Raw genomic sequence first — 23884 nt, forward strand, 5'->3', positions numbered from 1 at the left:
AAGATAGGGGGCATAAATATTAGACTATATGAATTTTTCTTTTTATTTTCCTAACTACAGGCCCTTGATTCTTGGTTACACTAGGGTTTTTTGGTAGGTTTTTGTTTGTTTGGGTTGGATTTTTTTTTTCTTTTCTTGCTATAAGAATTCAGTTCTGTCATTCTAAATACATATCCTGACTCCTGAAATTGTTGGGATTTCAGAGTATTTTGTATATTTAGATCTTACAAACTCCCACAGTTCTGTCATCTCTCTGTATTTTAACCCACTCTGCCCCAAAATTACTATGAAACTGTTTTCAAAGAGGTGTTTTTAACTTTCTTCAAACAAATTTGAAGCGCTTGTAGAGAGAAGGAATGCCAATATCTCCCCACACTGAATTTTAGCGATTATATACTCTAATTTACGAGCATATGTCTCACCTTTTAGTGAGATTATCCTGAGGGTTCTCATCAATTCACAGTTCAATATCTCGTTTTGTTACCTTTACCTCTGATCTCTTCTCCTCATTTTGTTAAAATCTCATCTTTTTGTACTGTATCATGTTTCTTTAGTAGACAAATTTTAAGTATATGTACAAAAATATGCAACCATCCTCTTTTTATTCCAAATTTTATATACCAGTTCAAAGTTTTAGTAATTTCTCTTATTTCACTGCAATAACCCTATGTAAGAAGAATTTTTAAAATAAAGTGTTCATTTCAGTATACACTGTACATGATGAAATTAAAAAATACTATTAACAAAGTTGCTTAATGAATTAGCTCTTTTTGAGGTTAGGAAGGTGAAACATTATTGAAGCTAATATCTATCTAATAATTATTTCATTGAAATTGTCAAATAAAACTTAGGTAGAAATCATTAAAACAAACCTTCTAGCCTTGGCTTTACTTTTACTTGTGTGTGATGGTATAATGATGAAATTTTTGTTAGGAAAAAAAATCAATTGCCAAATTAGGAATTCTCACTTTCCATTCTCTGAAGTGGATTTCCTTCCCTGATTTCCAGCTGAACAGAAGCCCTAGCTAGCTGTAGAGCTCATGGAACATATTTCATTTGAACTTCAAACATTGACAGAGTTAAAATATCTTACCATGGTTGTCTCTGCAATGGATCCAAAGCTGTTTATAAATATGTTGCATGTGACATTAACTGGAGGACCTGCAAAAGAGAAAAAAAACCCCACCAGTCCCTGTTCCAGAATTATTGCTTATTGATTGTTTGTTCAATATAAACCATTGTAAACAATATTTACTGACTTTGGAAGAAATAATGCTACATTCATAACTAATTTAACACACAATTAAATTGAACGGTTTCTAATAATTTTCTTTTGATTTTTGTCAAAGGCACACTACCTATCTGACCACGTTTAGCAATTTAAAAAAACCCGCAGAAACAAAGTTCAGTATAAACCTGCACACGTGCTTCTATACAAAAAATGATAAAAAACCAACATCCCATTTGAAATATATATTCAAAATATTTTATGTGTATTTCAGTGAGAATGCATGTCACTTCTCACAACAATTAGAGGGGAAAGTGACTTTCTTCACTCAAGGCAACTTCTACCTTCAATGTTATCTGTCATCACTGGGAAAAGAAATGCATTATTGCTGCTCTTATCTCTACAGCTTACAGGAAAGTCATTTAGATTCTATTCCCATTTCTCTTAAATTCACAAAATGTTTGAGTCCATTTATAACTGAATTCTTTGTTACCATGGGCCCTCAGTCAACTGTTGTTTTGTCTTATCTTGCATTTTGAAGAATCAATAGTGGCAGAGCAGTCATTATGATAACTGAACAAGGAATTGCCTCTTCATGGAAAAGGGTTTTAATTATTTTCCAGAAGTCACTTTAAAAATGTCATTGTGGAAAATGCTAATTTTTCCATTATTCCTTATAAATTTCAGTCCGTGTCCAAACCAAGCAAGGTTCTTCCATCTCCAGGGTTTTTTTTGTTACCTTCCTACAATGCAGTATTCTTATATCAATAAAGCACTTCAACATGGGAGAACCTGGATTCTTTTTGTAGTTGTAAGCAGTCTAACAATGAGAGATCTGTATCTGGAATATGAAGACTGGTCTTATAAACTTTTATGTAATATCTCTTTCTTAATATCACTGAAGAAAAAAATTCCTCTGCCACTACTGGTGGATTGCAACTAGCAAAATCTAACATGACCAATAAAATTCACATTAAATACTTGAAGAATCAGAATGTCTGTTAAAAATTCTCCCAATAGGACAGAACTTGGAACATCCGGCTTTCTTTTCTGAGAGCAAAATTGTTTTGAAGTCCTGTACAACAATTCTAACAAAACACTTAAACACATACTTCAGTCTTTGCAATACACAAGACTACACCTATGGAGCAGAATTCTCAGGTAAGGAGGTAGCACTTGCAGTCACTTTGATACACAGTTAATTATCTAGGGTTGTGGAGTATATCCAGTACTTCTAAGAATTCAGTAAAAGCTTTGCATGCTCAACTCTTGCAAAAAATGAAGGGGAAAAGGAAAAGTAGGGACCATAAATGAAGGCAATCACTAAAAACTGTCAGGGAGAAAATTGTATTTCTTGCCCATATTAGTCATTTGTTTGCAAGGCAGCTTTTCTTTCAAACACTTCCATGTTGTAGTACCTGCCATCCTTTCAAATTTCATGTGATGCTATCTTGTTTAAAATAGCACTATAATTTAAAATATGCTTCTTTTATCAACATAGTTGCTTTTATTAAGAAAAAGCTCTAAATCACTACAGTGCTGATGCCTAATTTCAAATTACAATAAAACAGTTAATAGCTACTTAAAAGGGGCACAAAAGTAGAAGCTAAAAGTAGCCTCCAAATGCTTTAGAGCTAACTCAAAGACACTGTGCTGAGAGTAAAAATTAACTTCCCAGAATATGGTCACAAAGAATCACGAATGAGAAGTTGTAAAAGCTGGAAGTCATGTTCCAGCACAGGAATTCAGGCAAGTTGAACATAGATTAAAGAGAGACAGAAAAGAAATAGAGCTAAAACTCACTAGAGACAGAAAAGCTAACAATGATCGCTATCCACAAGGCGTTAAAAATAGAATCCTGCTAAGATCTGAAAGCTGAAAGAAGATGATTAAGGTATAAAAGTATCCATGGAAGTGAAGAAGGTCAGAGCAGAAAAGCCAAATGAAGTCTTTGTAGCAGCATTTGTCTCCAATTGCTGGCTGTGTCAAATACTAGAGCCATTCTGCTGGAATTTTGTATGAACACTGTAGAAGACATTTCAGACCAAGTGAACAGGAACAAACTGACTGGCTGAGGTGATATAAATCCAGACATTATAAAAATCTTTGCAGAATTGTGGAAATACAATTCACTGTGAGTCAGCTGTCACCTGTGTCAATTTTGTAATCAGTGGAAATGTCTACCATGTTCTGCAAGTATAGCTTGAACCAAACCCCCCCACCCAGATTTCAGATACAATGGTGGGGGACATGAACTTTATCCCTGCAAATCTTACCTCTGTACCAGCCAAACTAGTAGAAATAATGAGAAATTTTATAAATAAGAGATACAGATGATTATTATATGTAAATACATCACACGAATTAATATATATATATATATATATATTAGGAAGAAAGATGTCAAAAAGTCAAAAAGGATCAAAAATTATATGAAAAGCTGCCAGACAAAACCAGCTTAAGTAGAAAACACTGGAAAAGGTACACAGTAGGCAGTAAAATGCAAATACACAACTTTGCAAAGATCAAAAGGCGGTAATACTTCTCCATATCTTAGTATGTCACAAGGCAATAAAATCAGTAAAATAATCAGCAAATTTAAAGCAAACAAAAAAAATTCTTTTTAATATTCCAAAAAACTAAGGTTTTATTGCCAGAAGATAATGAAAAGGCCAAATATATAAAAGTTTCCAGAAGGGATCAGGACGCCATATGTAACAAATTTTTTTTTTTTTTTAATTAAGTCCTGGTTTTCAAAGCTTCTAAACTAATGATTGCTGAAAAAATCTTGCCAATCAGAGCAAGTAATATTTTGCATTTTCCTATATAAATGCCCAAATTTTTACTTTGATATTTAAATTTTTTACATCTACGATACATAATTGTGTTCAAATTTAAAAGGCAATTAAGTGTTTTCCATATTTGCAGGAATGGATATCATCTGCAATGGGACACTGAGTAAGAGAATCACTTTACTATAGGTTTAATGTAACATTAAAAAAAAATGTAACTGGAACAAAGCTTTTACAATGATGCTGAATTTCCTGGTGTATTCCACAGCTGAATAAACACCATGTCTTCTCTATTATATTTTTTGAACAAGAACTCATATGCAGTATTCCGTATCCAAAAGCAGACCACAGAGACAAAATATAAATTTTGTCTTCTTGATCAAGATTAATTATGAATAAAAGGGGTAATTAAAAACCTTGTCTGCATAGGAATTTTACTGGAACAAAAAATTATTTAAAATTAATGTCTGAGTTATCTTTTTAGCACTTACCCAATTTCTTTTAAGATATCACCAATTTAAAACCTTTAAAAAGGCAGTAAGCCCCAGCACTTGTTGTAGGAGTAATAAAAGTAACCAAAAAGTGGGAAAGTCACTTAAGGAGATACTTATTCTTAGTGATAGGTCTGAATCATTCTGGGCAGATCTGTTCAAACTGCATAGCTGTCCAGAAGATTTAGAATGTGCACTTTTTGAAAAGGAACAATGTCAAATTAGGTTTTGTCTCTTTAAGTCTCAATAGTTACAAAACAAAGCTCTAAATCCTTTGAATTATACTTTCAAGAAGTACTGCATTTAATTTTGTAATCTCTAAACCATCTGCCTATTCTTCACTGTTGCCCCATCAGAAGATTGTGATTGGATGCCGTCCATGACAAACTATAAAATTCAATCCCCAAATCATATAGAGATGTGTTTAAAATTCCAGTGCACGTTTATAATTTCCTGAGAAATATCAGCACCACTAACTTACAAAAGAGCAAAGCATTTCCAGCTGCAGTAAATCCTGGGTAACAAGTTTATATATACACAAGCAACTGTTTATGGTTTGCTGATGAGGAAGTAATCTGACAAATCTCTTACATGGTCCTTATGAATCAGACTGAGCAAATTCTGGTAAAACCAGCACATGACAGTGGCTTTAGAGTCAAAACCACTTAAGTTTCTGGAACTTGGAGATGTCAAAAAATTATAACATTTCTTGCTGAATAAGAATTAAGATGGAAAGGCAGTGACAGATGACTTAGAGGAGAAAGCACGGCCAGCTTGAAGGAAAATTTTTGTAGTAAACATGGAGTAAAGCCTTATATGGGGCTTATGTGAAATGTTAGAGCTAAGAGAATCTCTTGGACTCAAGAAGATAGGCATAGAAAAAAGCAACTAAAGCAAAGTAAGAATAATAAAATTTTTAATCACAATAGGTTTGTTCTTTCAAAACTTTATTTATATTCTGGGTAATTCAAAGACTGATACCTTGTTTAAAAATTCAGTAATATAGTTAAATATGGTTCCACTATAACATTGGATCTCCTTTTTTTTCAGAAAGAAGGGTAGTCAAATTAACCCAGAATTCCCAGACTAGAATGGATGGCCTTTGTATGTATGGTACTTTCCACATTCATATAAAAATATAGTTTGTGTAATCCTTCATTAAATATTCTAATGTGTCTGGGTCTAGATAATATGCTAAGACTGTCAGGAGAGTGCAGTCATTCCATTTGCAAACTGTTTCAGCCTTTGAAACTGCTTTGTTTTAATTGAATCTCCTTTGTGATAAGTGCATAAAAGGCACATGCCAAGACAAAATTCCATGTATTGAGAACTTAAAATTTTAGTGGAGAACTGGGAACAGAGAAAAGAACAAGAGGAAAGATGGTCCTTTTGGCATTTCAAGGCACAAATGGGGCCCAAGAAAGAGGAATATAATTTCGTGGTAGAATTGGTAACTAAGTTAAGCTGTCTTCAGTTTGATGGTCAATGTCATTAACACACTTGAGAACCAGACAGATATGAAGATTTGGCCAATCTTCCAAAGAGTTTGCTTTCTGTAGTGTTTCATGCTATGGCAATCCAAGCCGGGAATCTGAATCCATCAGTAAGCATTTCAGGAAATGCAAGAAACTAGCAAATTATATCAGATAACTCAAATCTAAGGATAAGGTATAGTTACTGAAGGCCTGCAATTGGGCAGCTGTGAAAGTGGCAGGTGTAGAGTGTATTACTACTGAAATGAGCTGCCACATATACAAAAGAAATGCAAAAGAAGGAACTATTTTTTTTTTTTTTAGTGAATGTACCTCTTAGTTTTCATATTTGTTTCAGAAATTGCATTTTTGTGAGCAGTAATACTGACATACTGAAAACCTGAAAGTTTAGTTGTGAAATTACCTTTGAAATTTGGTCTGATCCTTGCATCATAGCCTGACATCCTCCCCATTAGCTTATCCAGGAAATCGGATGGCGACATTGGCATGCTACGAGATCTTGCACTGTCTGTTTCCTTTGTGGCTACCAAGCTAGCAGCAAGGAAAAACAAATAAACAAACAAACAAAAATTTGTTAGAAGTTTTATTAGCAAAACTTTGATTTTATTTAGTCAATCATAGTTAATTTTTGTAGGAATGGGAAAACAGGAAAGCTAAGAGAGTCTTTCAAGCTAGATAGTACTACAAAAACAGTAGTAGTAAAGAAAGTAAAACATTAAGTTCTTTCTATATCTGTCATTTCATACATGCATTTTATTCTGCTGTGCTGCAGTTATAGGTTACTTCTTCCTCAGAACTTCTAAAGATTAATAATACTTTCACTCGGCAATAATCAATGACAGAGTTAAATAATGTCATCAGCATATGTAGGATGTCCTATTGTGGAGCTTATTCTGAGACTGATCTATTTTAACTGTGTGTGCTGTGAGAGAAGCCTGAATCAGAAGAAAAAAAAGTACCAAGGAATTTATTAGAATAGTACTACTATCACCAATTTTTGCTTTATGTTGATAGACAAATCAGTCTCTTGGCAGGTGGTATTTAACGTTGTGTTCAAGTGGGTAAAAACCAAAAAACAACAAAAAACCTCCCACAAACAAACAAACAAACAAAAAAAAACCAAACCAACCAAAAAAAAAAACCCAAACCAAAAACCAAACCCCCCCAAAAAAATGCAAAACCCTAACAACTTACTGAAGAAACTGTTTTAGGGCAAACTTTTCTTCTCAGGGCCACATGTCAAATGTCATCTCCTATTGCTCCCTCTTCATATGCATACACAACTCCCACTGACATTCTAAAGTGTGTTCTGAACATGTTAAGGGAGTGCTGTGATCAGCCATGGGACCCAAAGGAAAAGATTTGTTTTGTGGAACAACTCTTGAGTCCTGTCCAACATACTGGAAAAATAACAGTCAGAAAATACATAAATTTTGAGTAATATTTGATACACAGTGCAATTGAAACTATTTGTGGCTTTTGGAGTCTCAAAAAAGATCAAGAACTTTGCATGTTTGTGCTGAATTCAAGTCAAAAATCCATTAGAGAAGGACTTAAACCTCTTTTACTTACCCAATTCATTGTCTCCATATCAAGTCACTCTTTTAGAACCACTTAAATATGTTTTTGTTTAGATGTAAACACAGGGAATAATGTAAAGACTTTAGGATTTTTCTGGCTCATAAAAAAAAACATGCTAAATTTTGCTTCTAAACAATGGATAGAATATCAAAATGGAAAAAATTCATGCAAGTATGTGTGCATGCATAGGCCAGGTGGAGCACAGACAGAGTGTAATTTCTTTCTTTCCAAGACTCATTTACCCAGGATGTTAAAAGTTACAGTTTTATAGAAACTTCCATTTAGAAAGTCTGCTAACATTTTTGTCTTCAAGTTTGAAATTTGGATTTATTATCTTAAATGAAAAAAGATTTCATATTAGTGCTTGAGAGTTACAAATTTGGGCACACAGAGTATGAACACAGAAACCTCTAGAATGCTATTGTTTGCTCATATTTTAATTAAAAATGGAAATTAAGTCTTTTGGTTGCAATATTAAAGCAGAAGGTTTAAATTTTATCCTTGAGTTAATTGTTTAGCAAGTGTTTATTCTATGCTATGTGTAAGTTGATTGGTATATTCTTAAATTGTTCATAAATTGTTAAACTGTTGGATATTTCTAAATGGTTTTCAATATTTTGGTGTCTCTTTCAGTAAGAAATGTTTCCTTACTCTCTTTTAATAGCTAACTTAGTTTTTTATTTCTTCCCATAGCTGCAGAATGTATTTGCATTTCTGAGAAAGTAAGTATTCAATATATTCCTTTTGTAGTTCAGTTTGAAATTATCCTATTGCCACAATTTTCATCATCAATCATTCTGAATGGACCTGATTCCTCACATTATTACAACTTGTAGTAATTACTGTTTCTGTAAAACATCACTAATGTCTATAAAGCACATAAAATACAAGAGTCAGATTACCCTTTGTTGGGTGTTATCTACTTGGAAGGCAGGAGAAGCAAGTTACTGTATGTATACACTTAGAATATACACTTAAACACTTAGATTTCTTTCTAGTAGTGCTCTGTAAGGAATTTATATTTCTATTCTTTAGGTATATGAAATTTCTATACTATGGGATATACAATCCTATATTTTCATTCTTAATATACATAAATTATCCAGAACTCAAATATATAAAGGCCCATTGTTTGCTTGAATGTCATTTGCTGGAAAGGAAGAATTTGTTTCTTTGCTCTTTTTTTACTTCACTGGAATTTTTGTAAACCTTTCTTTGTTGTACTTGTAGCTCTTGCTTTGCCATGGAATAAAGTAATTTGAAATTAGGGTAACAAATTCTAACTGGGAAAAATAGAAATTGTTGTGACTATGGATTTTCTCAAAGTGACATTTATTGTTTCATATGATAGCATCATTAATCTTTGCTTTCATAAGTCAGTTTTAAGTCTCAGAGTACCTTGAATAATTCAATGCCTGCTTATGAAAAGAATACATTCAGCATAATTAATTTGTATAAACACGTTTTATCTCCAAAGTAATTTGTAATTTGTAGCTAAATATTTCTTCAAGGAATATTTTCCCTTTTACTAAGCTTGGGGTGTAATGAGAGAAAGCTGTTTGAATTCTGCAGAATTCTGCCCTTTTGATTTAACTTTTACCGAAAATATGTATTACAAGAATACTATTGGAAAAATAAAACTTTCGTCAGTCAAAGCTGCCATGTGGAATATTCTTCCAGTTAAAAAAGATCTAGACTTGATAATGTAGTAAAAGCTAAGTAAAGCACTGGATTTTAGGAAGGGATTTTCTGTTTCCAGATTAATATAAAAATTTACTCTGCATGGTAAGGGCTCTTCAGTTTTATTGCACAGTGCCTCTGAAAGCTAGACCTCTGGCTAAGGGGTTAGAGGAGGGTAGACTCCTTTTGTGAACCAAGAGCTGAGCTCCTTTTAGTGTTAATAATGCACATAACTTTGTCCTCGATACACAACTATTGCATAAGTCCAGGAATGGCTTTGCGTGCCTCCAGAGGGAATTCATTCTGACCTGTCACAGTTCTTTAAAGATTTTGTACATGCATTTTCTAACAGAAAGCATTATAGGAATTTAATATCAGCAAGAATTTTAATATCAGCAATGTATAATGGACTTGTGTTTAACATAAAGTCATAATGTAGCTTTTAATTACTGAAAAACAAAGCTGTACACTTTTTTGGAGGTAGAAGCTTCCCATTGCTGAAGTATTTTACTGGAGAGAGATTATAACCTGACAGTCTCCTGGTCTGTTCATATTTTATGAGGAAAAGTTCCCAACAATAATGGTCTCCCTGGTAGTGATTCTGAGCTGTTCCTGTGAGCTATTCGCAAATATTACTATCAGTTATAAGGATTTATGCTATTTTCCAATTTCAGACTTAGAAGAGTACTTGACTTCAGTTTCCTGGATGCCTCCTGAAAATCTTTAAAATGTAAATTAGGCCTTCAAAAACAATGGAAAAGAAATTTGCTAACTGAAGTTGTGGAAAAGAATCAAGAAAAAAAATTGAAAATGTCAAGATATATTGAAAAATTATTTCTGACCAGAAAAAATTCACACCATTAAAACTTACAGTTTTTGTTTCAAATGAGCTGTCACACAACACCAGACAAGATCAGAAAATGAGAATCACAAGAACTATAATTACTCCTGTCTCTGGTCTATTCTGTCCATTAACCTTCTTTTTGCCGAAAATCTGAGAACAGATGAGTTTTGCATCAATGTCTTGAAGTCTGTCAAGTTGGAATTTCAATCACTGACATAGAAAACTCTCCTAAATCACAGGTGCTTTTCCTACAAAGAGTCATATTTGAATCAGAAACTGTTAGGTCAAGCTGAAGATATTTCAAGTGGGATATAAATGTTAGAGAGAAGAAGCAGCCTGACTAGATGCAGCTTCTCTAGATCAGCTGCTGCATCCTAAATTTGAGAAAGCAAGCTACTTGTAAGAAAGGTGTTCAGCAATGCCATCTACAATCTGAAAAGAAAATGCAAAGCGATTGATGGTTTAAAACTAAGAAATGCAAAAAGAATTGACAGAGACATAACTTATGATGATATGAAGAAAACAACCTCTTTGCTGATGTCAGCCCATTTAAGCAGGAGAGTTTAAAACAATTAGAGCGAGGATATTAAGAGATGTGTGAACTGTGAACATGAGAAAACAATGAAGAATTCCTGAAACAACTCAGCACTGTTGTGGTGAAGTTCTGACTGTGCTGCTGTGTTATCCAGTGGTGTGGAAAGATTGAAAGAGTGAGTAGAAGCATGAAGGTCACTTATTATTTTATACGATATTAATGAGACCAGTTCTGGGATGTTGCATCAAATTCCACATCTGAGTTTTAAAAGGACATTAAAGCATTTGGAAAGGTACTGAAAAGCCATGACCTGAGAGTTAGGGAAATTTGCTTCAAGTAAGAGACTTTAGAAGCTTAATCTTTTTTGTTTATCAAAAAAGAAGAATGAAAAAAAATAGCTTGATTGAAGTGTATAAATATCTCAAGACAGCAGAAAATGCTGGACAATTATCTAAAGAATAAAAGCAGAAGAAAAACCAATGAGAGTTGGACAAATTCAAATGGGAATTTGAACACACAATTTAATAACAAGATCAGATTGAACCAACTAAGACAAAACAGCTTTCTGGATGAAAAAATTTAATAAAATATAAGGTATTGTTCTTCATATATGGCTAGGTTGGTGAAAAGGAATGATATATAGAAAAGCAGGCTAAATTCAAATTAAACATTACAAATCTCATGCAGAAATCTTCAGACTGTCAAAAGGCACTTGATTGATTTGATTGAAGGAAGGGAAGCAATGGGCATTGTTCCAAGTGTGAAATGATGTCTTCTCAGGGTCCTTCTACACAAGGGCTGGGTTGCAGGCTTGCAGTTGCTGTAATGAGGTCTGAAAGTTACCACCGTAATGTTGGCTCATCTTGCTCAATTCCTTTCACAGCTGGGTATTTGACTTACCAAGCAGTTGTATGAGCATCAGCTCCTTGCACAGTAGGAACTTGAGCTCTGGGATGGAAAGTGTGCTTGAGCTGCCCATAAACAAGAAGCAGTTTAAAGAATCAGAGGTTGACCACAACTAGGAAAAAGAGAGGCAGATATTCTGTCTATGACATGCACCCACAAGGAATAAAGAATTGTAAGCTAAATGACAACGTTATCATGAAAGCAAATGGATGTGAAGTTGCCAGGAATAAATTTAGATCAAAATTAAAAGACTTTCAATCACTGAAACATTTTAGTTATGGAATAGTATAACACTTTGAGCAGATATATATAGCTTTGTGTGTTTCAAGATGGAGCTAGGCCTTAGGATAGTGTGACATGTATGACTGTGATTGCAGGTGATGGGATTCAGCTGTCTTTTAATCCTCTCCCGAGAATATGTTTACATTATTATTGATTATTTTATGTTTTTAAAATATTTGCTGCTACAGAAGTCTGAAAAAAGTATGGTTAACACAGTTATACAGCCAAAGCACCAAAATCTACAAAATTTAAATGGGAGTTCTCATCTATCAGCTTGCAATTTAGCTACCAAGATAAAGCATGGGACACGGATAAGATAAAGCATGGGCCATGAATCTGTGCTCCTGAATTGTCTATTTAAAGTAGGAATGTTTGTGAGACAACATCTTTCTCTTCTCTTCCTCCAAAAGAAAACTATAGGAAAAAACTCTTCAAAGGGCATGTACAATTTCCACAAATGTTTCCTTCTCGAAAATATTTAAGGCTGAAAAACATCAGATAATCAGATTGCTTTCCCATGTCTTCTTTTTTTCCTGAGGAACTACTGTGTTCTACCTGTATGCTGTGTCTTTCTATCCTAACCCTCTGCACATTTTTACAAAAGCACAAACAAGGGAAAGAAACTTTACAAATGAAAGTGCTTTATTTTAAAAGGCATATTTTCAAATGCAATTTCAGGCCTACTACCTTTGAGACTTATCATTCTTGCACTGCAGAAAGTGCTGTTTTTTACTTATTTCCTTCATTTAACCATTCATCTTCAAGGTACGGTATTAAAAATTGTTTTCAGTTTGTGGTTTCAGCCTTAAAAATACATATATTTGTTTGAAAATATTGAAGAAAATGGTGATGGAGTACTATCAGCATTTCTATAAAAAGGATTGTGTCACTCCAGAGGGGCTTAATAAGAACAGTATAGACAAAAGGGAAGGAAGAAATGACATCTTACACCATTTGCTGAGTCTTCTCATTTTGCTGCTGCTACAAGGAGGTGACAGGCAGAGAAAGAATATGGTGTGATGTAATTATACCTTCCTGAAAACTTCCTAGAGACATGTTTCCAAGTCCAATTTAGGACAATCTGCTCATTTATCCAAATTAGCTCTGAGTAGTCTCCAGAGTCTCACAGACTTTTGAACTCAATTGATACAAATTATCTTTGAATTATATGTTAAGTTCATTTTCTCCCTTCCATAGGTAAACTACTGATGATTTTTTTCTTGAAAAAATGTTTTCTCACATTACCACAAAGTTACTGTCACATTTGTCCTGGGGATTCATTTCATCTGATCATAAATTACTAATTTTGTCTCAAACACAATCCATTTTAGTCATTCAGAGAGGTTGAAGTTTTGCATTTCATTTTACAATGCATACTACAGTGCCACTACGTGTGTTGTGATGGTCCAGTAGGTCTTTCATTTCATTATTTAACTTATTCTCTCAGACAGCAAGTGTGGCCAAACCCCTGGAGCAACCGGATGTTGTGTTTGTGGTCCATTCTCTCCAGCTGATATGTCTGAATGTTTTAATGCACTTTATATGAAAATACTTCCCAGAGAAGTTCAAAGAAATTAATTACACCCTTAGAAGGAAAGCAAAAACTGCAGCCAATATGCATTTAATCGCATCTCACATACATTGCTGCACAAAAACATTTCAGTAAATTATTCTAGTGGTACTTATTCACTGATTCACCAGCAATGGTTAGGAGAATTAACCTCATGACTAGTGTCCTTGCTTCTATAGCTGTAAGCAATGGTGATAGAATTCATCAGCTTTTAAAACAAAAAATATTCAGTGTAAATAACCATGAAATTTAAGAGGTCTACTAGGAAGGAAATGATCCTCTAATTAGTGGTGTTGGATCATCTGATGGTGTCTTTCATTTTGAAAACTGTAGCAATAAGATTCTGTGATATGAAGAAAGCATTCAAAGCCTCTTCTGAATGATACAGAACTTCATCAAATACATTTGGTAGAATTAATAGGGAAAGCAAGCTTTTAATTTGATGAGGTCAGAAGCATTTTTGTAATGGTACAAAAATATGGCTTTTTTTGTAATGGTAATGTCTAACTATCTGGTCTACTAATTGAGTAGGGGAAGGACTAACAAGATCAGAGTTTATAGTAAGCATAATTTGCATACATTAGTCAAGAGGTGCATAAACCCGAACAAAAATACCTTTTTGACAATAGAATGTTCCAGCATGTGATATCTTAAAATAAAAAAAAAAATATAACAGGAATGATTATTGAAGATGTCAAGCTGATCCAAATTAGTGTTTTCCTTGTTTTTACAAAAAAAACTCTGCTCTTTTTAGAAAGACAAAAACTGCTTTCAATTTTACACCAAAAAATGTAATCCAGTAATGTAAAGCATAAGCAATACTAATTTTTTTGATTTTTTGGGATAAAGCTAAGGTTTTTCTAAATTTTTGCATCATTTATCACTGAAATGCATTTGTTCAGTTAAGTGGCATGACACAGATATTCTTTTGAGGTGTAACGTGTTTAAACTGACTGAGATAGCTGTGCAGGAGAGAAGTACAAGTCTCGGTGGTTTACTGCAATAAAGAATTTTAAATTTGGAAACCTTAAAGATTAGCAAATATTGTGGTGTGGGAGTTCAGAAGACAGGATAAAAATTTTTAAGCAATTATTTTTTAAATTTAAATAAATTAAAATGCTTCATAAAAAATACAAGACAAACAGACTTTTCTGATTGGAGGCCATTCATCAGCAATATTTATTTATGAAAATCCAGGGCCATTCTGGAAGGCCAGGAGCTATGTCAGGGGGTCACAGCTGCATGGACCCCCTGTACTGAAAGTGCTGAAAGTGACATAGTAAATAATCTGTCACTGCTGCTCCATTCTAGCTCACACAGAGATACTTTCTTCTGAGAAACAAAACAAAATACAAAATTCATCTCCTTCTCTGAATTATCCTTGGAAGACAAGCTCTTTACATTATCTGTATTGTGAACATAGGGAAACTGAACTCTTAGTTCAGATGCCTGAATTAGACAATGTTACTATCTACCATCCAAGGTTAATACAAGGAGATAATTTTCTTCCAACTCCTTTGTATTCCATTATGAAAATAATTCTATTTGAATAATGATTTATTGGTGAATAAATTAATTTAATTCTGGGGGACAAAAAAAGTTTCCTATGGTGAAAGAATAGAGGAAGAGGGTGGCATATAATAAAGCCAATGATAGTAAATGACAGAAAAAGAATTAAATTTGCAACGTGTTAACAAAGACTGAGATTGCAAGTGCATTTCATTGTACTTCTGCTAAAACTGACAATAATGTGTTTCTTGCTAATTAAAGATGCAATCTCTTTTACTTGTTGTAGGTCATAAAATTGACAGTTTCTTGTGCAAAGAAAATGCAGATTTTCATGTCCTGCAATGTTTTAGATAATGATAATTTTATCAGAACAAAGAATTCTTAACTCATGTTTGCCAGAGTGTCATCAACTAAGAGGAGCAGAAGCATTGTATCACCAAGACTTAAAAAAGGTATTTTCTAAGAAAAGCCCTCAAGAAAATTTAAAATATTTTGTGTAAAATTTAGATTTTCTACTGATTTTTCACAGCTGGGGAGATAAGTAGAGTTGCATCAGGACACATTTTCAGCCAAAGTAACAATACTTACGTGCAACAAAAAAACCCTTTCTATTTTAAGTTTACTAAATATTTATTCTTTATTTTTTTAGTGGCTATAAATAAAAGCTACATTAAATATATAGGGGATTGAATTTCAATGCAACTATTAGAAAAGTATTTTTCTTTTAGATTTGATTTTTTTTCTGTTTCAGCTACAGAATTAACATTAAATTTTCGTGCTCCTGTAGCTTAGGCAATAGTTACATTCATTTTTTCATGTTCCTGATACCTTTAAGGTGCCATATTTTTTTGCATTTATTAATACAGTTCTACAATCTTCCTCTAGTCATGTTTGTGATGGAAGTAAAACAGCTTGTTGAAGTAAACACGTTTAACACGTTAACATGAAGTACATAAATCATGGACTATAGTTTTAAAAAACTTTAGATTGATGTGGAATGTTTCAGCTCATCTTAACAGAGAGAAAAGAAACAGAATAACATGATTTAAAGTCTTCTGAATAAGTTGCTCTGTCATGACCATCATTCAAGTATATTATAGTCTAGATAAAGTTAGATTTATATAATTTTTTTGTTTGTGACTTAGTTCTTATATATAAGCACAATGCTTTAGACTTTCCTTAGGAAAAATAATCTCTTAGGGTAAAAGAAGAAAACTAATTTATCAGCATTCTTCATAATTTTACAGGCAAGGCTTTCTATCTTCATTAAAATATGAATAAAACAAACTGCAGGTTGTCTCTGTAATTTTGCCTTGTTTTATAAGACAATTTTATTGTTGCCAGTTTCAGCAATGCAACATTTGAATTAAAATATTTTATAAATTAGGATTCTGTTCTGAATATTTTTCATTGTTTTCCCAGAAGAACTTATTTAATATTCTTTTAGCCTTTTAGCCTTTTTAGCCTCTTTTATTTTTATAAATGATCTAAACTCAGGTCTTAGCTTCTTGCCATTTTTTATTTTATTCAGCCTACTTTTGGGGGAGAAAAAAGCTAACTCAAAGAGGAGCAGAGAATATTTCAAATATTCAAATTCTGACAAATCTCTCACTCTTCCAAGGACCTAAAGAATGGGTTTAGGTTTTGACAACTTTATTTGTTGATTAAAAATAGTTAGATCTTCTTCAAATTCAGTTAACTTTGTTTTGGTTTGGTTTGGTTTGGGTTTTTTTGATAGATTGTACTTGGCTAAAAGGAATAGAATATTTTAAAAAATATTACGTAATCTGTAGACCACTTATTTCTAAAAGTCTGAGCTTGCATTATTATCTCACTATAAAGAGTAATTTGTGTATTCAATAAATAATGCAGAGAAGTTGTATGCATAATGGATAGATTGCAAAATGACCAAGTAAAATAATTTCTTGAATATTCTGTTATTACACCAGATATTCATCTATAAAAGCTGTCAGAGTTGAATAATTACATTTATTGTCATGGTTAAGGCATGATTCCCCTAACCAAGTGACCTTGCACAGCCCCTGACTGGTGTCTTTCACCACCATAATGGATGCTAATGCAGCTGGTGGCAATGAGGCAACATAAGGCTGAAAGGAAAATTAATGCAAGTGAGACTTCTGACTGTAAGCTGCTGTTTCTCAAGGCAATTCTTCCTAGATCTAGGAAGAACCTGTGAATTCTGCAAACAAAATTCTACAGAGTATAGCTGCTTTGTTGATTCTGTATTTAGAATACATTTCAGAATGTCCTTTAAATTGTAGAAATGTTTATCACTGAGTTTCTCTAATGGATTTTTTACTGTTATGGAAGTGCCCCATCAGCTTTGCATTAATTAGGTCGCTCTACTCTTAACAATATAACCAGAACAGTATTCACTGAAGTGTACATCTGCAGAAGAGACATCTTTCTTGCAATCATAATTAATGGCCAATTAGAATGTCATATGTATTCTGATCCTTTTTTTATATTTTGTTTTAAAATTTGACTTTTATGGGTTGTAAACCCTAAGCAAAACTGAAAATGGGTTCTTTGCTGTGCTTCTTCTTAATTTTTTGTATGCATAAAAATTTTCTCAGAAAATCTTACCTTAGAATAAAACAATTGAGGTTTATCAAAACTAGATAAAAATTGATTTTGAATTAAACTCCAGATTTGTAAAGACTGAACCACAGTTCAATGATACAATATTCTGTTTGCCTTGGGGAATCTCTGGTTATATCAGTCCTGTATGTTGAGTGAACATATGAGATGGCTGTTTAGAAGATTTGACTTTTTCTCTAAAATAAGTTTGATAAAAGTTCTGTTAGAGAAGAGCTGAATATAGCCTGAAAAGTCACTATATAAAGTATTTTTTTCCCAAAGTACTTCTCATGAAATTGTTTATTCTGACTACTCAGCTAATTATAGTGTAGATCTGTGTTCTTACTAATAATTTAGAATTTTCAAATAAGACAAAATATTTCTAGTTGAAAAAATACTATTTTCATGAAATGGAGTTTAAAGAAAACATATATGTTTCAATGTAGCTTTATGAAATGTTGACAGCCTTGGATGGAGTATTGTTTAGTGCCCTTTCTGTTTTGTCAGTAACAATCAGTTTTCCAATGTCAATGGAAACTGAAGTTGGAGTCTCAGGTTCTAATTTTCAAAGACTCTGAACATCTTCCTCAAAGAATTAGGAGATTTTTTTTCTTGCTTTCTGCAACTTAGACTTATTTTAATGCATTAAAAAGTGAGAAAATATTTTCAGAGCTTTGGAATTTTTTGTGAGACAGGAATGGTGATGTTTAACCAACCGTGTTAATTTACAGGAGATATGTGGATTAAGTAATTTTTTCCTTTCTATTAATTCTATCCAGGATCAACACCGCAATAAATCAGTATAAGACTTTCTTTAACAAAAACAGAGTTGAGCTTCAGGGTGATGATGAGAGTGACAGAATTCATGCCACATAATGACAGAACCCAGTATTCCTAATGCATGCACTGAAGCATATTCCTTACGGAATAAGTCAGAGAAAATAATGTGAAGGTTAAAAAAAAAGTGCTGCTAGCCTTTCATGCTTCCTCCAAAATTATCCTGGTCCACTACACTCATTCCCTTTCACACACAGAAAGTGGCGTTCAAACTTCCCCTCAGATACATATTTAGTCTTTGCGTTTCTAGCCTTCATTATGGCAGCACTTAAATTATCATCCCAGTATTAGGAACTTTGTGTAAAAACTTCCAGATAATCTGAGGGAAGGAAGGGTCGTGACCTGAGCTGATCCCCCACTGCCCTCACAAATCCTTCACCAGATGAGCAAGGGGTCCAGACAGAGCCCCCTCTCCCCTTCCCTGGATCATTATAAAAGCATTGAGGATGCTGCCTCCTTCCCAAACAGTGTTAAAGGCTTTATTATGTGCAAGATCCATTTTCTCCCAAAGGAGGAGGAGAAGGAGGAAAAAGAGCATTCTGTTAACCATTATTTAGGGAATCTGAACAAGTGCTCACATTTTGATCACAGGTGAAAATTTTGGATCCAAAGATATGTGTAGAGAAACAACAGAAAGAGGTAAAGAGAAAGGGATATTCTGAGAGCTCATTTGCAGAGTGTTAGAATTTGGGTATAAGTTTTGAAGATAAAAGGTAAAATTTTAACACATATATGGAGAAACTTCCAAATAGTATTTTTTATTCCAGTTCCCCACTATATTGTACTTTTTGTAATCACATATTACTGTCTCAAGTGGGGATGTGTCATAATCATTTTGTGTGGTAAAAACTTGCAATACTATGCTCAAAACATTTGACTATCAGTTCTTAGTGCACAAGAACTGAGGGAAGTGACAAGATATTTTATTCTACTTTAAGTCTTGCAAATTAAGAGTTTAAGCAAACTCTGATAAATCTGCTTCTTAAAAAAAATAAAAAAGGAAAGAAAAGAAACAATCCACAAAGAATTCTTCTAGCGGAATAAAGCACTGTGGAATAAATCCACTATGGATTTTAAAAAAAAGTCTTTTGGGTGATATATTCCAGATATGATGCTGAAATCTGGCCACTTTGAATTTAGTTCTAATACTGATGAATCAGAGGCAATGGATCTGACCCAACAGCATCAGGAAAAACATCCCACAGATGCACATCCCTTCCCAAAAGTTCTATGTAGGTACTTAGGCACAGAATGGACCTTTACTCTCAAACACAGGAGTTAGGCACAACTTCGCTGTGCGAAGTCAACACTTTACTCATGATTGATTTCAAGGTATTTATTCTATTTTTGCCAGCAATTTACCGCTTGGTGACATTTATTTTATCTAGTAGGGCACTCCTACTCAGCACGTATATTGCTCACACACCTGCAAGTTCACTTGGTCCCTGAAGATGTCTTAGCCTACCTAGCCCAGAGGATGGACTCCTGTGCATTTCTGAATCTCATAAAGGACAGTGCAGTTTTGAACCCTTTATGAAATTACAAGACTTAGCAGGACAAAAACTCAAGATCCTTTTAGAAATTGAGTCCCACTCTATGCCAGAACATTAGAAACCAACTTTTCACAAAAAAGTACCTAAACTCAGTCCTGAAATAGTCCTTAACTGCAGTCTCCCACTAAGATGTAACATCATAATAGTTTTAAAGAGAAAGAAAAGAAAAGAAAAGAAAAGAAAAGAAAAGAAAAGAAAAGAAAAGAAAAGAAAAGAAAAGAAAAGAAAAGAAAAGAAAAGAAAAGAAAAGAAAAGAAAAGAAAAGAAAAGAAAAGAAAAGAAAAGAAACCTATGAGAACCATGCTGGTATAATTGTATTAGCCAGGTATTGCTGCTGAGTGGTTACTTGTGAAATTAAAATTAATTAAAGTTAAGTGTTGGTAAAAATCATACAAAATTGTTAACAGCCAATTTTATAGAAAATCATCTGTAAAACTGCATGTTCTGGTACTTGTGGATCTTCAGAGATACTAGGATTACATTAGGTTCACGTTTTACCTTTCAAAATTCAGAAAGGGAGAAGGTATTTGGAATGTTTTTTCTAAGGAATTTGAACTCTAGACATAGTGGAGCCTTAATGTAAACTGTACATAGTATATGAAGCCTTGAGCAATGCTGTGATGGGCAGCATAAGCCAATACCTTTTTTAGATTAAATTTTTTATATATCTATCTTATATCAAAGAGAGAATGCAAAAAAGAGAAAAATATTAAGACAGTAGGTGATGTAGTTGTAACTACATCTTGAATTTTGTTAGAGGGAAAAAATAGTTTGTTTTTTTAAATTTTATACCTTTTTTGATTTTGCTTATGATGCTTTTCCTAATTAGTTTTAATTGTAAGAATATCCCATGCAGGTTAATAGCAATTAACTGAGCCTAAGGAACTTTTTGAGAAAATTTAGTAGTCCTGTGTTCTACTCTATTATTTCACCAGAAGAACCTCGGGATAACCTGCTGCCATTCTTTCTCCTCTAACCATTGATTTGTATTAGTCAGTAGCCCCACTACTTGTGCAGCTCAGCTATTTCAATGCCCCATCAGTGACCATGATCATGTCAGACCAGAGTATTCTTGAAATTTTCTACCTTTTCTGTGTTCCTAAACTGTTTCCCTTGAAAACTGCATTTTGCTAATATTTTGTGTCACCAGAAAGAAACTTCAGTAATAATGATATTGAAGAGGACTGATCTTCCTTAGGGAAGTTCCTACCTAGAAATAGCCCTGACTCTCCCTGCTGTCCCCACTCATTTTGTAAATCAGAGGTAAGCCCAGAGAAGTAACAGGGTGGTATGTGGTATAGAAAAATTGTATAAAAAATTTGGAGTGTGGAGTCACTGTCCCTGCAGATGTTTAATGAAAGACTGGATGTGGAACTTAATGACATGGTCTAGTTGACATGGGGATGTTCATTCAAAGGATGTGATGATCTTAGAGGTATTTTCCATCTTAATTCTGTGATGCTGTGATCTGTGATTCTATGGTTCTGTGACTTTGTGATGCTGTTCATTATGTGAAAAGTCCAGTTAAGTGTAGATCGGGTGTTGTTACCCTGTTTGCTGTTGTATTCAATAATGTGTTGGAGCAATTCATTAGACATCTGACTGGAAATGTAATAATGAAATGAATTCTTTTATATAAATATATACCACCTATGTTTTTTTTCTCATTCTTTCTTTTTATTGTCACTTCTTAAACTTCAATTGCCATACCATCTAAAGGCAGAAAGGACAGGCAAAAAGGATAATATTGCCTCAAAAGCCATAAAAAAGAACAGATTATGCTAGGAAAAAAGTATAGTCTTTAAGATTCTCATCCTTTTTTCTTGACTTTACAGTGCAAACTATTCTGCTTTCTAATGCTCTTATTCTTCGGTTTTGGTCCTTCATCCTTGTTAAACATAGGTTTTTACAGTGTATTTTCCTGCTCTCTGAGATGTTCCCTTTTTGCTGGTAGTTGATATCCTCAAAAGGGTGCCTTTTACGTGACCTATTCATGATGCCTATTTATCAGTAAAAGTGATATCTTCTATTTCCTATCTTCCTTCACTGATTCTTTCACTAAACATCATGAACTTTAGTCGGAAAAGCAGTAAAGAGGACAAGAAGCAACACCACAGAAAAGGGCTCTTCATCATTCATTACTTGACAAAAGCTGATTTGCAGGAATAATTCCCTATAGGTATTATTACATAATACTGAGTAAGGTCATTTGAAGTCTGTATTCTGAATCTGTTAAAATAAGAAGCTCTAATCTTGTAAAAATTTTTATTTTCTCTGATTGTCATGATTTCTAGGATGCCTGGAAAAAACTAATATTATAGAGGAGCCATTACATTTATCATCATACAGAAGCACAGCATTTATCTCACAATATTACTTGCTTTCTGTTGTTGTTACCATCAGTTGGCTAGGAATGAATTAAAAGAAGTTGAAAAGTAAGAAAATGTCACTAGCACTGTAAGAATTGAAAAATTCATGGTTTTAACTGAAATTTCTGTATTATTTAATTTTCTTAAAGGTTATAGTACTGTAAACACAAAAATATATACATAATATATAAATATATTATCCTTTCCTGAAATTATAAAGATGATAAGCACTTAGAAAAATCATCACATTTTTATAGAAATAAAGAATGGATAGCTAAAGCATTAACCAAATTTTTACTCATGTAAAGGAAAAATTGTACCTGTTTGGCACAAAAGGATCTCAGTGTCTTCAGTGGTATGGATGAAATAGAAGAGAAATTGGTAGAGCTGATATACAAAAACATTTGAATTACATATTCAAATAAGGGGTTACAAAACCCCTTTTTGTCACTTTTGTCTGAGTTTAGGAAAATGCATTGCTTCCCTAACAGTACTGATGCTCTTCTAGATTTTGGAAGGATCCTTCATCACAGGAATTGGACTGGGCTCGGTCAGTGTGAGCTCTGGTAACTCAGCTTTGAAACAGAGAGGTTTGTTTTGTAGAACCCTCAGCAGGGCTTCACCTCTCTTCTCTGAGGACTTGTGTTTGCTTTTCCTTTTTTTCTCACCCTCAGAAGTGCTGGGGAGATTCCTGTGGTCTCTGCACGAGCTAGTATGCAAGCATGCTTTCACCCAGTCTCGTACCTTCATCATTTCCATCGTGAGCCTGACCTGCTGACCTGACCCTTTGGCTTTGACCTTGGGCATACCTCTTCAGTACCACCTTTGCCCATCAATTTGAACTGTTGAACTGTTCTCCTGCTCAAGTGCTGTGGGACTGCAAACTTTTATGGCAGAATCCTGTTCCTTCCTGCGTTGCTGTAAGTCTGAGCTCCCAGCTCGTCTACCCTTCCTTTGCTACTCCCTGAGATGTGCTAAGTGCTTTTCATGGGACCTGGAGTCTGTCACCTGATTTATTTCACAGAAACTAACTTTCATATTAAGTCTGGGCTGCCAAGGAAAGGCATTGTGCCTCAGTGCTGTCATCTTGCTTTAGTAGATTTTCTTTTACAAACTTTTATTCACATCTTGATTTGGACACTTTTATTTCTTGAGTAGCATTGTAGGTCTAATTATTAACATATTAATAAGCTATTGAAGCTTCATTAAAGCACCTGAAAATCTTAATTTTCAAAGATGTTTGTGATGCTATGTCAGAATTAATAGTTTTTAGCTGTTGTATTTTTTCTTTTTCATTATTTGAAGGAACTAATACTGGCCTAAAGGATAATGACTTCTGCCTCTTAAAACTATTCACCTGAAATCAATTTGCAAGAGCATTTCAATGCAAGAACAATTTCAAAATCAGTTAACCTTAAACTCAGATATGCCCCAAAGTTAGGTTGCATGGAGGTTTTTTCCCACAAAAATCTGTTTTTTAAGAGCAATTATCTGTGTCTATGATACTGTTTTCTTTAATGTAAGTTGAATGGAGTACTGAAAAGAACAAGGAAAGAGGCAAGAGTCTAATTGTAACATGATTCCTAATCTATGCTAATGTAGATAAATAAAGA

General features: G+C 33.6%; 1 protein-coding gene across 4 annotated transcripts in view; it reads right to left on the reverse strand.

Annotated features, from left to right (window-relative positions):
- Nucleotides 1-23884, reverse strand: part of GLRA3 (glycine receptor alpha 3) — an 83058-nt gene that overhangs the window by 54999 nt on the left and 4175 nt on the right. For 3 of the 4 annotated variants that reach the window (XR_012580456.1, XM_014264901.3, XM_014264902.3), the window contains exons 2-3: nucleotides 6408-6535; nucleotides 1094-1161 (exon numbers count right to left, since the gene is read on the reverse strand). Coding sequence is in view for 3 of the 4 variants with exons in the window: in XM_014264901.3 (XP_014120376.2) it covers nucleotides 1094-1161; nucleotides 6408-6535 (196 nt within the window). In the remaining variant the exon portion in view is untranslated. Of the gene's footprint in view, nucleotides 1-1093; nucleotides 1162-6407; nucleotides 6536-7198; nucleotides 7383-23884 lie in introns of those variants that run through there. The other variant, XM_026791548.2, reaches the window with a different exon arrangement.

Source organism: Zonotrichia albicollis, chromosome 5 (assembly GCF_047830755.1).
Source record: "Zonotrichia albicollis isolate bZonAlb1 chromosome 5, bZonAlb1.hap1, whole genome shotgun sequence".
Classification (NCBI taxonomy): Eukaryota; Metazoa; Chordata; class Aves; order Passeriformes; family Passerellidae; genus Zonotrichia; species Zonotrichia albicollis.